Source organism: Bemisia tabaci, chromosome 2 (assembly GCF_918797505.1).
Source record: "Bemisia tabaci chromosome 2, PGI_BMITA_v3".
Taxonomy (NCBI): Eukaryota; Metazoa; Arthropoda; class Insecta; order Hemiptera; family Aleyrodidae; genus Bemisia; species Bemisia tabaci.
This window is the reverse complement of record NC_092794.1, coordinates 53948509-53962799: the sequence shown is the minus strand read 5'-3', so window position 1 is coordinate 53962799 and position 14291 is coordinate 53948509. Positions and strand designations below refer to the sequence as shown.

At 41.8% G+C, this 14291-nt stretch overlaps 2 protein-coding genes across 3 annotated transcripts; one reads left to right on the top strand and one right to left on the bottom strand.

The window, feature by feature from the left end:
- Positions 1 to 258: 258 nt before the first annotated feature.
- On the top strand, positions 259 to 8082 carry LOC109035968 (uncharacterized). Of its 2 annotated transcripts, none has more exons than XM_072295814.1 (4): positions 259 to 574; positions 2252 to 2796; positions 4530 to 4917; positions 6151 to 8082. In XM_072295814.1, exons 2-4 carry the CDS (start codon positions 2338 to 2340, stop codon positions 7329 to 7331), a joined length of 2028 nt encoding a protein of 675 aa, XP_072151915.1. In that variant the 5' UTR covers positions 259 to 574; positions 2252 to 2337; the 3' UTR covers positions 7332 to 8082. The 2 variants fall into 2 exon arrangements, with proteins under 2 accessions (XP_072151915.1, XP_072151916.1); XM_072295815.1 differs by lacking the exon at positions 259 to 574 and adding an exon at positions 1374 to 1566.
- Positions 8083 to 8212: 130 nt separating this feature from the next.
- LOC109035887 (uncharacterized) lies at positions 8213 to 13898 on the bottom strand. The gene has a single exon (XM_019049699.2). It carries the CDS (start codon positions 12689 to 12691, stop codon positions 10751 to 10753), a length of 1941 nt encoding a protein of 646 aa, XP_018905244.2. The 5' UTR covers positions 12692 to 13898; the 3' UTR covers positions 8213 to 10750.
- Positions 13899 to 14291: the final 393 nt, after the last annotated feature.

Here is a 14291-nt window from a genome sequence, read left to right as displayed (position 1 = left end):
TAAGGAGTTTCGGAGGGAAAATATTCACAGATCTCTCTGAGAATTCATGTTATCAAAAGAAAATTTGTCAACATCTGGAGATTCATATGGTGTTATTCCTTAACACGGTGGTATTCCGAATGGAAGCGTGATGTTCACTATCAAGTCATTTTCCTGTCGTGCAGTTAAGTCGTGGATTCGACACGTTATCTTGCCGAATTCGTAACGATATTCATGGTATCTGCACGTTATAAAGGTCTATTTTGGGCATACCTACTTACAGTAAACGTTGAACTGTGCGCATGCATTTTTGGTTTTTCTTCGAGCAATTTTCCCAGTCACGCTATGGTTATTGTAAAGAGGCAGGTGCTCATCCCTTTCTGTTTTAATCATACTTGTAAAATAATCGGTTTTAGATTTTTGACTCGAAGTGAAAATCATAATTATTAAGTGGTCGATTAAAAGTTTTCGAAAAAGTTTCGATTTCGATTTTTTTATGCGCGAAGTCCAAAGTCGGGTCAAATTGACCCGGATATAAATACATTTATTTTGATAGTTTTTGGGGGCACTATCTGTTATTTCTATGTTTTTGAGGGTAAGAAGTACTTTTTTCTCCTTTAATTTTCACAGTTTTGATAATACTGGTGCCACCTCACCCTTCTCTTCATCCGGCATTTGTAACTCCTTCAGCAGGGATAGTTGGGTTATTTTGACGCGGCTTGGGATCTCTAGTCGCCAAAAAAACAAAAGTTCCCAGACACGATAAAACTCTCGTCAAAATAACAATTTTTGTACGTGCTGCGTTTTTTGGGGCGCTTGAGAGATCTCTAAACATTTTTTTTTTTTTTTTTTTTTCAAAATGATTTTTAATTTGGACACATTATAGCGTGTTTTGAGTAAACTTGAACATATAATTTGTCTCAAATATCAAAAATAAGAGACACCTCAACGTGTGCTTATGCCAGCGAAGAGATACAACTATTCGTGCTTGATGACTGTCAGTGTTGCATCCACAAAATTGAAGGCGACGCGTGAACTCGCAATGCTCCGCTCTATGCTGCCAATGAGGTTCCGCTCAAATTCGGGAAAAAAATAAAATACAATGCCGGATGACGTTTTGCCTATCTTTGGCTGTGTAGCTCAGGTAACCCTTGACGCACCACTACAAATTAGACAAACGGTACCAACACAACATGGAAATAGAGCAACAGAAAGGACGTGCGTTGACGACGGCGCAAAGATACAACTATTTGTGCTTGATGGATGACCGTGTTGCATTTAGAAAATTGAAGGCGCGATGGCATAGGAGGCGGGAACTTGCAATCCTCCACTCTTTGATGGCAATGATGTACCACTCGGATTTGGTAGAGAAGTTAAGTAACGAGGCCGACGCCTTCTCCTATCTTGAGTACCTCCCGATGTATGCCTGATCTAAGTATTGACTTTTGACACAATAGTTTTACACAACTTAACGTTCAGAAAATATGGCTAAACTTAACGAGGTACTCGAATTTCTGCATTTTCATGTTCCAGGTTGTCGGTATCTACACACTTTGCACCCAAGTAGAGTGTTCCGTCTTACATTTGGTAACCTCTCCTCCAACACACATGCAGAAACAAAAATCCTTGCTCCTACGATGTTCATAGTCTATACCAAGTCCAACCTATTTTCCTAGTGTTCCATTAGTTGGGTATCTTAGGGCCCAAAAAGGCAGCCAACCCTCAGACACGAAAAACACTGTCAAAATGCGGCTGCCTATCTACAGATTCCAATATCGAACCAAGATGGCCAAGAAATGTTCATATTTGAACATCCTCCCGCAAAAATGAGTATATTTACGCAAAAAGTAACTTGAATACGTGCTTTACAAACTGAGGGTCGGAACAGTCAGAATAGTACATCATTCAGGATAGTTTGAGTTCATAGGTTGACCGTTTTTTTGGGTCCTAGAATCTCCATAACCTAAATACTCAAATGAAGAAAAAAAATGAATGATCTACTGATGAGGTCTAAAGAGGCCCAAACCGGTATAGATCTCTCGACGTGACTCCAACTTAATATTCCTATGCAAACTGCCTGAGCTGAACACTCTCCCCCCTCAGTTTCGCACTGGTGCGCATTAGAGCTCAAAAAATTAATTTTGACTCTAATTTTAATTTTTGGAACTCTTTGGCTTTGATTTCCCCGCGAAATGGTGTGGACCCAGCACCATTTCTCCACCTTGTTACTAACACTCAAATTTACCGATATATCCATACTCATCTCTTATAGGCACTCGAGCTAGAACCGTACTTCGGAATCCGAATCCTGCGGATAGGTGTAGTTCCGTCTAACCACACTAGACCTTGGCTGAAAAAATGACGCTGACTGTGATTCTCCTTTCAATGACCCTTATCGGGGGTTGCTACTCCACGAATCTGGCCGAGTCCTTGATAGCCGAGGGTATCACCGACTTCAACGCCACGCTTCTGGGGCAGACCCTCCTCGCGGCGCCTCCGATTGGGACGTTGCTGAACCGCGCGGGTTGGACGGTCACTTGCGACAGCTCTCACGCGGGGAACGAATGCGCCAAGGTGTTGGATGGGAATGTGAACACGTTCTGGCACAGCGAGTATCAACCTACGGCGAAACCTCTGCCGCACACGATCACCATCGACATGAAGGCTGTTAAGACCGCCAACGGACTCTCCATGCTCCCCAGACAGGACGGCAATACCAATGGTTTGATAGCTGGGCATACTATTTCCGTCAGCCAGGATGGGAGGAATTGGGAGCTGGTCGCGTTCGGCACTTGGTACGCGGATAACACAGAGAAGGTACATGATATATCGATGGCCAAAGTGCGAAACCTCATACCCCCATGGTGGTGTTTCAAAAGGTCCACTCCATCATCAAAGCCGTCCATTTGTAGCATCAGCGGGGCTTATTATTGAAATTGATAGGGGAAAAAATAGACAAAGGAGACAAATGTTAATCGAGGGGCTTGGAGGACAAGGCGCATAAGTGCAGTTTTTGCCATTTCGAGAAATACGTGTGCGAAGTTTCGAAATTAGATGGATCCTTATGGCGGAAAGAAAGTTTAAACTGACTTTTTGATGCTTAAATATTGAAATTTGAGAGCGAATTTTCGTAGAATATGCATTAAGGCTCGTTTAACTGTAAATCATTAATATCTCAATTTTTTCAAAAACTGCACTTATGCGCCTTTTCCTCCAAGCCCCCCAATCGAGCAATCACATTGGTTGAAACAGGTGCTTGCTATAGACTATGGGGGAGAATGATGGATGAATTATAGGGTCTCTCGTGGGTTGCCGTCAGTTCGTCTACGATTATTACTTACCTACCTCCTTTCTTCATTGCAACCACCCGCCTCCACCAATAGGTTAGCTTCATTTTCCCCTCGAATTCTTTTTCTATAGTATTGTCTACCAAATTCAATAATCAGCCCGCGGATTTGCTTACAGTCAGTGTCATTTGAAGGAAAACCCTGGATATACACAATATTATTCCATGCCAAAGATTGTGCGTGTACCAGCCACATCAAAAAGTAGGCATTTTGTCCAGCGATTAGCCTAGTAGAGCAACAGAGCAAACTTGTAGGGAGAGTATGAACACCAAGGAATTCCTGATGTTTGACTAGCTTAGCCACTTCAGGCCTTAGAAGGATGTCTGAGATCCAGGAAAATGTCTGACATTGCATGTGGATAATTTATAACTACTGAAAATGTGCTCTTATCGGCGCTCCTCTGACGTAAGAGCGTATATCTATTTCCTCATAAGCCGCGGCAAGTATGGAAGTAAACGGAGCACAGGGCTCATGTGGAAATTGAGATTCGCTCTTACGTTAGATGAGCGACGTTATGTGCTCGTGTGTTCGTAAACTGCACTAAAATTACAAAATCAGATTTTTTACCCAGTTTTAGACCCCAACTTGTGTGTTGCCATATTGTGGCGAAGCGGATTTTTGTGTAAACAGTGAATTGTCTACATAGTACAAAGCACTTTTTTTTTTTAGAATTTTCAAAGGAATCAGCACAAACGCTCTCTTGTAAACAATTAAATTGCCCAGCTAGTCCATGCTTTGGCGGATCTATGCTTATTGCCTGTTGAACCCTGGAATTCTATACATAATCTTGACAACTTGACAACGTCGCATTATTCCAATGGCGACTCATACTGCGAATACTGGGATTCATAATTCCATTTTTGATAAGAACTTGCGCTTATAGCAGCCCCTTCCCCGTTAGCTAGTTCGTTCTCAGATCTCTTCGTCGGACCACGTTTTCTGTATTCCTTTAATAAAATATGTAATACGAATAATACCCAAAACGCACCTATCCTCATTATTACCCATCAAGAAAAAGTCACCCGCCTCCCCCCCCCCCCCCCCATTTCAAACTTGACGAGTTGTTCGTCTGCAAACATGACTACTAACACCACTGCAATCTCCGCGTTAGTTTAGGTTAGGTTAGGTCAGGCTATGTTAGATTAGGTCAGGTTAGGTTAGGTTACCTTATGTCACTAGTCCTATGATAGCATGTTTCTGTAGATATCCGAATTCGAGGCGGTCAAAGCGCGGTACATGAGACTGGTACATACAACGGAGCCAAAAAACCAAGCTTTCACGGCTATAGCAGAGATCAACGTTTACGCCTCGGCTTCGTACACGGCCCCGCAGGCGAACCTCGGGATCTGGGGACCCACGATCGACACCCCGATCGTCCCCGTCGCGGTAGCCGTTCTACCCAACGGCAACGTCCTCATGTGGTCCTCTTACGCCAAAGACAGCTTCGTCAATGGCCCGGGTGGCGTCACGCTTACAGCCATCTACAACCCTAATGACAGGACCATCACGCAGCGCACCGTCTCCAACACCCGCCATGACATGTTCTGTCCCGGGTGTTCCATCGACTTTAACGGACGAGTCATTGTTACAGGTACATATCGATGGCCAAAGTGCCGAACCTCGTATCTTCATTCCGTTTTTTCAAAATCTCCGCTTCTAGTTTATTTTTTCGAGCACTGGAAAAAAGCACATTGGATCTAGAGTCTAGACTCTTGAAAACATCGACAAGAACAAGGACTCGTGATTCAATCAGATTTAAGCTTAAATCAAAAGGAAATCCGCTCAAATTAAGAGGCTTGGTTCTTGATTTAAGCTTAAATCTCATTGAATCAAGAGTATTTTTTCTCGTCGATGTTTTTAAGAGCCTGGACTCTAGACGATCCAATGTGGTTTTTTTTTCAAGTGAGGAGGAACGAGTAAAATTTATAGCTTGAAATAATTACATAACATAATACAATTATGATAACATAAAGAATGGTCCACTCATAGAGAGGAGAAATCAAGGAAGTTTTCAAGAAATTACGCTTACTACGAGTAGTTGCCAAGAAAAAAAAGAAATAAAAAAAATTGACCAGAAATCTGCAACATCGCAAACGGAGAAACGTGATTTCGCACTTCAGCTAGCGATATATTATTCTTATTTTTTCCTTCTCCCTCTCCCTTTTTCCGCTAGGAAATGGCTGTGAAACGGCAACATGCACCTAGATTTTAGTTGTACTCACAAATTGCATTAGACATTTTATGCGAAAAGATCATTGGAGAAGAATCAGTTTGAAAAGAGAATCTGCTTGTTACCGCGATAGTTAATAGGAATTTAGCGTGGCGCAACGGAAAATTAAAACGCCTTCAATGAATTGGATAGGCACACAGAGCTCCTAGGAGTTCGAATGGTGGTATCACGCCCATCAGCACACATCATAAGATTTTGTATCATAAATTCATAAACTGTGTAGTTTTGTGGGTAATTTTTGTGGCAGTTAAAAAATTACTTGACTATGATGAATTCATTTTAATATTTTTCTTAATGCTATGCGTAAACTTTTCCGTACAGTTTACAAAAAAAAAAAAAAAAAAAAAAAAAAAAAAAAAAAAAAATGTTTTCCAAAAAATGCGTTATTTCTTTCTGAAAACATGAATACTGCGGAATTTCACCGAATATCCTGCAACTTTTTTTAATTCACGTTAAAGTTTTGAGTGAACTGAATGTTTTTTTTTGGATAGCGCAAATGGACGATTTGCGCTTTTGGGTGTTGCGCTTTTGAAAATTTGCGCTTTGGGTTTCTTCGCTTTCTCCGTGGGTAGTGACGGTTAAATGTTTCCACAGGTGGGAATAGCGCTCCCAGGACCAGCATCTACGACCCAGCCTCCAACTCCTGGATCTCGGCCCCGGACATGAACATCGCGCGCGGCTACCAGTCCTCTTGCACGTGTTCCAGCGGCCGAGTCTTCACCATCGGCGGTTCCTGGAGCGGCAACCAGAACGTCGTCAAAAACGGCGAGATCTACGACACCGCGACCAACAAATGGACTCTCCTCCCCGGGTGCCCCGTCAAACCGATGCTAACAGCCGATAAGAAAGGCACCTACCGCGCGGACAACCACGCCATGTTGTTCGCCTGGTCCAACGACGCGGTCCTCCAGGCCGGGCCGAGCACGGCCATGAACTGGTACACGGTGACAGGGACCGGCGGTCAACGAAGCGCCGGTTCCCGCGGCGGGGGCCCGGACGCCATGTGCGGCGTCGCCGTCATGTTCGACGCCGTCGGGGGCAAGATCCTGGTAGCCGGGGGGTCGCCGAACTACGACGACACCGCCGCCACGACCAACGCCTACGTCATCACCATCGGACAGCCGAACGCCAACGTCGCCGTCAAAGCGACCGGCAACAAGATGACCTACCCGCGTATCTTCGTCAACGCCGTGGTGCTCCCCAACGGGGAGGTCTTCATCTGCGGTGGTCAGGGCGTGGGGTTACCGTTCCAGGACACGGGAGCCCAGTTGACCTCCGAGATCTACTCACCGAAAGATGATAGATTCCGATTGGCGGCGACTAACTCCATCCCCCGCGTCTACCACTCGGTCGCTCTTCTCATGAAAGACGGAACGGTGGTCTGTGGTGGGGGTGGTCTCTGCGGGACCTGCAAGACGAACCACTTCAATTTCCAAACTTACTCTCCGTCGTACCTGTTCAATGCCGACGGGAGCAGAGCAACCAGACCAGTTATCACCGGTGTTTCGGCGACCACGATTAAACCTGGAGGAAGGCTAGTCATAAAGACCGATGGTGGTGTAGCGACGGCAAGTCTTTGCCGTTTGGGTAGTGCTACGCATTCGGTTAACACGGACCAACGCCGTGTGGCGCTTGACCTGAAGGCGGCGGGAACGAACGCTTATTCTGTGACCCTGCCGGCGGATCCCGGAAAATTGCTTCCGGGTTACTGGTTTTTATTCGTTCTGAATGCTAAGGGAACGCCGAGCAGCGGGACTACAATTAAGGTCACTTAGCCCTAAAATAGGTCTGCAATATTTTAGAAGGAGTCTAAAGTTACTTTTTCCACGACTCAGAAATTTTAGTTCGAATTTTTCAAAACTTCACAAAATGGTCATCTCGCGATTCTCTCTCATCATCAGGTATGCCCGAGTAGCATTTTTAAACGGAGAAATCGCGATGTATTGCAATTAAGTTGTGATTTTTTTATGATTTTTTGCCGATAAATTCGCTAAGATCATCAACATCTGAGCGATTATCCACACTCTTGTCGCGATTTTATCTCTATAAAATCATGTTCGAAAAAGTCGAAAAATCTCAATTTATCACGATTTTTTTATCGCGATAAGCCGCCGTCAATTAAATCGCGATTGAATTGCAAAGTTATGCGATGAAGTAGCAATACATTTTCCGATCTAATCGCAACTTATCGCGATCACGTACTGCTGCTCGGGTACTTAAAAATGGAATAACTGTATACAACTTTTCGCGAGTCACGAAGACGTGAGAAACGTGCCGTGGTTTATCTCTTCACGAAAAAGTTACCTCGAACTACTGTCAAGTTCCACGAGGCGATTAAAGTTAGATGATGGGTTTATCCTATTATCTTTTTCATTTTCAGGGTTGTATTTCGCGATATGGTTAAACTTAAGCCAAAACACAAGATTAAAACTATATTCAAATGGTCAAAACTAGTTCCCTCAATCCTCTTTTGTCATATAAAGCTTTTACAATGTAAACTAGAGTTAAATACAATTTTGCCCGCGATTTAATTTATCTTTTTAACCTAGTTCTGACCGTGCCCATATTTGAACCAGTGAGGACGAAAATACACCAATTTGGTAATAGCTCGAAAATGCTCCATTTTCATACCTAAGGGTCTTTGAAGTTAGCGCATCTGTTCCAACTTGGACCTTTGACGTGTAAGGACACTTTTAAAGGCATTTGACGAAGTACTCGTCTTTCGGCACCAAAAATATTTTTCTTGTACTAACTTCATCACCCACTGTGCAGTTTCGTGTCTGTCTTCATTTTTTTCATTTTTTCGAGTTGATGTGTTTTTGTTCTCACTGATTCATTTTTCCGGAGCACAAGTTAAGACGATTATTCATTCACTTTATGCAATGAAACGCTCCACATCATTCAAAAAATTATATTTTATGATCCGTAAATTTTGGTGGAAAGAAAATTCAAAATGTTTTTGTAATTATCTGGATACTTCATTCAAAATGTAGAAGTAATTTTTAATGATGCAGCCTTGAATGATATGAATGACAAGTCACAGAAAGGTTAGGGTGAAGCGGAAACACAAACTCGTCGATTGGTTTTTATTAGGAAAAAAATAATGAAAATAATTTCATCTGTGTGTTTTACAAACTTGGGTCTTAGATTTTTTATTTTTTTTTGAAAAATAAAAATAAGTAGAACTTATCATCACACTAATGGCATTTCTTGATGAAGAAGTCGCGTAAACTTTCCGCAAATATTTTGAAGAATGATGAAATGAGAACGAGAAAAATAATAATGATAAAAAAATAGAAGCAGACTTAAGTAAAATAAAAACAAAAAATAGAAACCACATCACAATTTATTTAAATTTACTCATAAATGCAACTTTAGAGTTCTAATAAAATATTCAGAAAATTTATAATAACATTGGTTTTGGGTGCAGGACAGGAGTAACCGAAGGTGACGCAAAAATGCAAAATATGACCATGCCATGTAGCACAGTGTAACGAAAATATTGAAATTAAATTGCAATCTAATTGAAACAAAATTTTAATTTTTTTATCATTAAATTGCAATATTTTTACATCATTTAGATGATTTATGCCGATTTTAAACAATCAACAAAATTCACTCCATGTGTCAGAAAGATAGACACTATGCAATGCAATGAAAAATTGCAACTTATTTCAATTTTATTGCAATAAGATTCAATAAATGGGGCCCCTTCAAATAGGAGCTAGGCAACATACACAACACTCAGTGGAATTGTAATATTTTCACAATTTAATCGCTACTTATTGCAATCTGTGCTACTTGGGATGTGTCATGCATGTCACCTTTCGATTACTTTTGCTACGGTTACTTCCTCAACCGATTCTGCGATGAGTATTACGTGAACGTTTGGAATCAACGTCAAAGCACCATCAGATTTGGCGCAATGGGGGATTCGATCAATTTGATCTAAATTTTTACAATTGGGTGGATTAATGTAGAAAAATCGAAACTTTAGTTTCTAGAATGTCCGTCTCGAAAATCGTACTCAGAATCTTTTTACGAAGTTAGAAGTGCTGTTTCCGGTTAATTATCCGATTGAAATCGGTACATTGAAACCGATTGAAAATTGTAACCGGTACCTCTGACTATACTTAAAGCTTTTAGAAGATGATTTTTGGTACGGACTTTCCTCATTGATTGATATGGAGACTGAATTGTTGATTTTCTTCAAAATCAGCTACTAGGTAAATGATTAATATTTGGAACATCGCCGCTCCTCTGATGTAAGAGCGTATCTCGATTTCCACGTGAGCCCCATTCTCCATATAACTCTATTCTTTCCAGGGCTCATGTGGTAATTTATAAGATAAAATGTTTGTATATTATAGTTAAGTTATACTTATAGATTAATTAAGCTTTAAAAGACATCTATGTATGTCTATAAGCGACCTTTGTACAAGTTAATTCGTGCAAATAAAAAAAAAAAAAAAAAAAGGGCTCATGTGGAACCAGAGATACGCTCTTACGTCGGAGGAGCGACGATATATCGGCCGTGCCCTGGATCGTATCGGTTGAGTGTTCAATTTTTCTAAAATTACCCGCACAATGATCAAACGTTTAATTATATCCACGATACCCAGAAATCACTGCGCAAACGCTGAGAATCTATCTTAAGGTGATTTGTCTAGGTTTCTTACGTACGGTCGAAGTGGCATGCGATATATTGAATCGATTATGTCAAAAATCTCTGCATGTTACGAATTTTCAGTCAAAAAGAGGACGAACACCCCTGCGTATGAGCCTAAAGAATCATTCTAAAAAAAAAAATCACAAAGATCTAGAGGAATGAAAGCAGAATTTAAAAAAAAAAACCCTCCCATTCGATACGGAAATCGACAACTGAAACCTGAACGAAAACAGAATCTTGTCTGATAAAAACTTCGTATTCGATTCAGAAATCGATAACTGTATCGGATGCGAGACTTTTTTCCAGACAGGATTCTGCCTTCATTTCTCCAGATTTTCCCAATTTTTTTCGGTTTAGAATGATTTTTTAAGGCTCATATGTAGGAGCTGTCGTCCTTTTTTCGGCTAAAAATTCTAAACAAGCCGAGATTTTTGACACGATCGATGCAATATTACGCATGCCACTTCGATCACACCAGAAACCTTGACAGAAAAATCGCTTTCAATAAGTATGGCCATCGTCGATTTACGGTTGTGGTGGGTGTGGAGCTTCGTAGCTTCCATTTTGCAGCCCCGTGTATCCTGGATATATCAAGAGCAACGACGAATTGTAGTCCGACAGCTGCGGGCATCTAAGCGAGGGACTTGCAGCGCTGAAAACCGTGTTGATGACCGCCAGGACCGCTGAAATCATAGCGCTGAAGAACCCCTTGAAAATATCCGGCATAGTCTCCTGAGCCACTTGAAAGGCGTAACACGCTAAATTGTTGCCCTGTAAAAGGCTGTTCACATTGTATGTGCCACCCGTTAGTCTCGAGATGTCGATCCCCACGAAACTGTCGACTTTGCCAGTGTTGCCGCCAATCTCGAGGATCTCCGGATGTCTCAACGCCGCATTAGTCAAATCCCTGAAAAAACTAATCAAAGTGTACTCTTGACCTTTCGGGTACCTGTACCAGTTATCAGGGATACGCTCGTTGCCCGGGGTGTAAGTGAGGTTTTTATCAGTCCCGCCGACAGCGTAAAAAGATTTCAGCACCTCACGGTTGAGTTTTCCTTCGGGATATTCTTTAGATTTGTTGCCCATGAATCTATATACGAATTGGTACGCGCCAACTGTGACCAGAGGTCCAGAGATAGGGGCGAAGAAGAAATACGGGTTCTCCCTCTTGCTTTGAGCGAGCCTTTTTGTGAGGAAGGCGTTCATCACGCCTGTATCATACGATTCGTTCGTCATTGCGTACAAATCTCCGAACTGCGATAGTTGTAGCTTCGAGGCATCTCCGTATTGATAGAGGTCACCGCGGGTCGCTGAGGCGTCGCCCTCGAATTTGTTATGGCTGAAAGAGAGTCCCTGGGGTTGACTGAAGAGGCTCCCTAAGGTGACTCTTTTGCTGGGTCCTCCGATGCTCCAGGAGTATAGATTCCCGTTGACGACGGCGCCGTACACGGCTAGGAGCGTCCCTAGGTCCCTGCCCATCCCGAAGACGGTGTTGGTCGCCTCGACGAATTCCGGGATGGTCGCGACGCCGTTGTGTGGGAGGTAGTTGTGGTTGGCGAGAGCGTTTAGCCCTGGACAAGGGCCTCTCTGGTCCTCCGGTCCTGGTGGTGTGAATTTATGCTCGCCGGTCACGTCAATTTTTAGGGGCTCCGCGTTGGTGCTTGTTCCCAGGTTGAAGAACGGAGGGCCCTGCTTTCCGGTGACGACGATTTTCTGTGCTCCTGGATTAGAAGTTTCTGCGAGGTTGGAAGAGGGGTGGTTCTCCCCGAGATTGAGTTGAATATTTTGTGCTCCCATTTTAGGACTTGTTCCCACTTCTGGAAATGGAAGATTTTGGTGGTCTATTTGAGCCTTGAAAGGACATTCTTGAAGTACTTCAGGCTCAATTTTGTGTGCTCCTGAGTTGGAATCCTCCTTTTCGGCGGGAGGTGGGTGGTTTTCTCCGAGTGAGGGGTGAGCATTTTGTGCTTTCACACTGGAACTTGCTCTCACTTCTGAACGTGGAGTGTTTTCCTGGTCTTTTTGAGCTTGGAAAGGACACCCATGGGGCACTGCAGAGTCGATTTTTTGTGCTCCCGAACTAGGATTTATTTCAGCGTCAGGTAATGGATAGTTTTCTCCTAGTTCGAGGGGAATATGTTGTGCTTCTACGTTGGAATTTGTTACTCCTTCTGGCAGAGGAGGATTTTTCTGGCCTTCTGGAGCCTTGAAAGGACATCCTTGGGGTACTCCCAAGTTTATTTTTTGTGCGCCTGAATCGGGATTTGCTTGAGTTTCAGAAAATGGGTAGTACTCTCCGGGCTGGAGATGAATATTTTGTGCTTCTACTTTAAAATTTGCTAGCAGATCTGGCAATGGAAAATTTTGCTGTCCTATTTGAGCTTTGAAAGGGCACTCCTCGGGTCCCTTACTGAGACATAAACTCTGGTTTATGAAAAAGAGCAACAATATGATAATGCTGATCATATTAATATTTTGTTACGGAGCAAATGCAATGTGCGAAAATGTAACGGAACAATAATGTACTAAAACCTCTGGCTTTCCGGATTTTTGAGACTTCTTATGAATTTTTCCTCGTAATAGTTTGATATAGTTTACATTTCTGAGTTAGTGCTCACATATTCATAAAAATTGCCACGATGCATTGAGACACAATGTTAAATATTCAAGTCGGCTGGAATTATATGCAGAACTACATGATGTTCTATTCGAAATTATCTTCAGTGATAGGCGGCCGTAAACTGACGTGCCACTGACAATGTGAAATTGAAAAATTTCCTGCCAACAAAAAAAAAAAATAATTATCTTCAGAGAGGAAGCATAAGAGAGAGAGCAAGGAGAAGAGAATGAAGCAGTAAGAAGAGGTAGAATAGTGGTATCATTGCTAAATTCTACGCTTTCTTGGAATACCTACACTAAGAAAATAGCTGTTCACTATGCTTCCAGGACTTTATGTCCACCTACCTTTCGTCCATTAAATAAATGTCCACCACTATTTATGTCCACTAAACGTTAAGTCCAGTCATTATTAAGTTCACATGATTTAATGTCAACCATGAATATGTCCAAAATTGTCCAAATTGTGGACATGTTATGTCCACATTTTTTTCTTCTCGTTTAAATGACAGAATAAGGAATTAGGATACTGTGCAACGCCTCTGACGCGAAGTAGTTGCTTAAAGCGTTGCGGCCCGGCAGGCAACCAGCGTGACACGCGCATAGGCGCCTACAAACCTAACAGGATACTTCACGCGTTGCGTAATGCGTGAAGTACTTATCCCGTTAGGTTTGTAGGCGCCAGTGCGCGTTCTGCGTGCTAACACACCGCTCCGCTCTGTGTTAGGCTCTAATATTTAAACTCGCGGAGTCAGCGTTTTTCAACTCATGATTTTGAAATGTTTGCACTCTCTGCATTGATTATTCCCTTTTAAACTGATGAAAAAAAAAATGTACTACTGGGAAATATAATGTGTTTTATGTAAATATAATAGTGGTTCCATGTCAAATTTAATGATTTCCAAAGCATTCAAATTTATTTTTTTATGTTTTGGGCTTTTACTGTGCTGCAGCGTGGTGTAAGCGCAACTAAACGCTCAAAATTGGACGTATTTGACTCAAGGAGGTCGATGTACAAATAAGTTGTACACGATAACACAAAAAATTGCGTGCTTCTTAGTTTTTTTCCTCTTTTATTAATTTTTGTATAGTTTCTTTCATCACAACTACGGCTCATTGAGATTCATATCGACGCCATTGCTTGGAAAAGGTTTTACAAATATTTACCACGTTTTAAAAATGTAAATGTTTTTACAATGAAGAAATCAATTTCATTAAAAAAAAGAATGTACATTTAAGGCATATTTCATACCGGAAATTTCAAGGATAGAAATGAAACCAAGTATTTACCAAAGACAATTTGAAAAGATGAATCAAAAGAAGAAATTAACATTTCCTTTAAAATATGAGTTACGATAACAACACCTCATTCTCTCTTTATTTTCTCATTTCGATATTGTCAATATAATTTTACACATGGACTAAAATATGACGCTTGAATTTGATTTTA

What these genes read in the sequence shown, in the direction of transcription:
- LOC109035968 (XM_072295814.1), top strand. Translation starts at nt 2,338, where the DNA reads ATGACGCTGACTGTGATTCTCCTTTCAATGACCCTTATCGGGGGTTGC. An exon ending in ACGCGGATAACACAGAGAAG is followed by an intron (nt 2,797 to 4,529) that starts GTACATGATATA and finishes ATGTTTCTGTAG; the next exon opens with ATATCCGAATTCGAGGCGGT. An exon ending in CGGACGAGTCATTGTTACAG is followed by an intron (nt 4,918 to 6,150) that starts GTACATATCGAT and finishes ATGTTTCCACAG; the next exon opens with GTGGGAATAGCGCTCCCAGG.
- LOC109035887 (XM_019049699.2), bottom strand. Translation starts at nt 12,691, where the DNA reads ATGATCAGCATTATCATATTGTTGCTCTTTTTCATAAACCAGAGTTTA.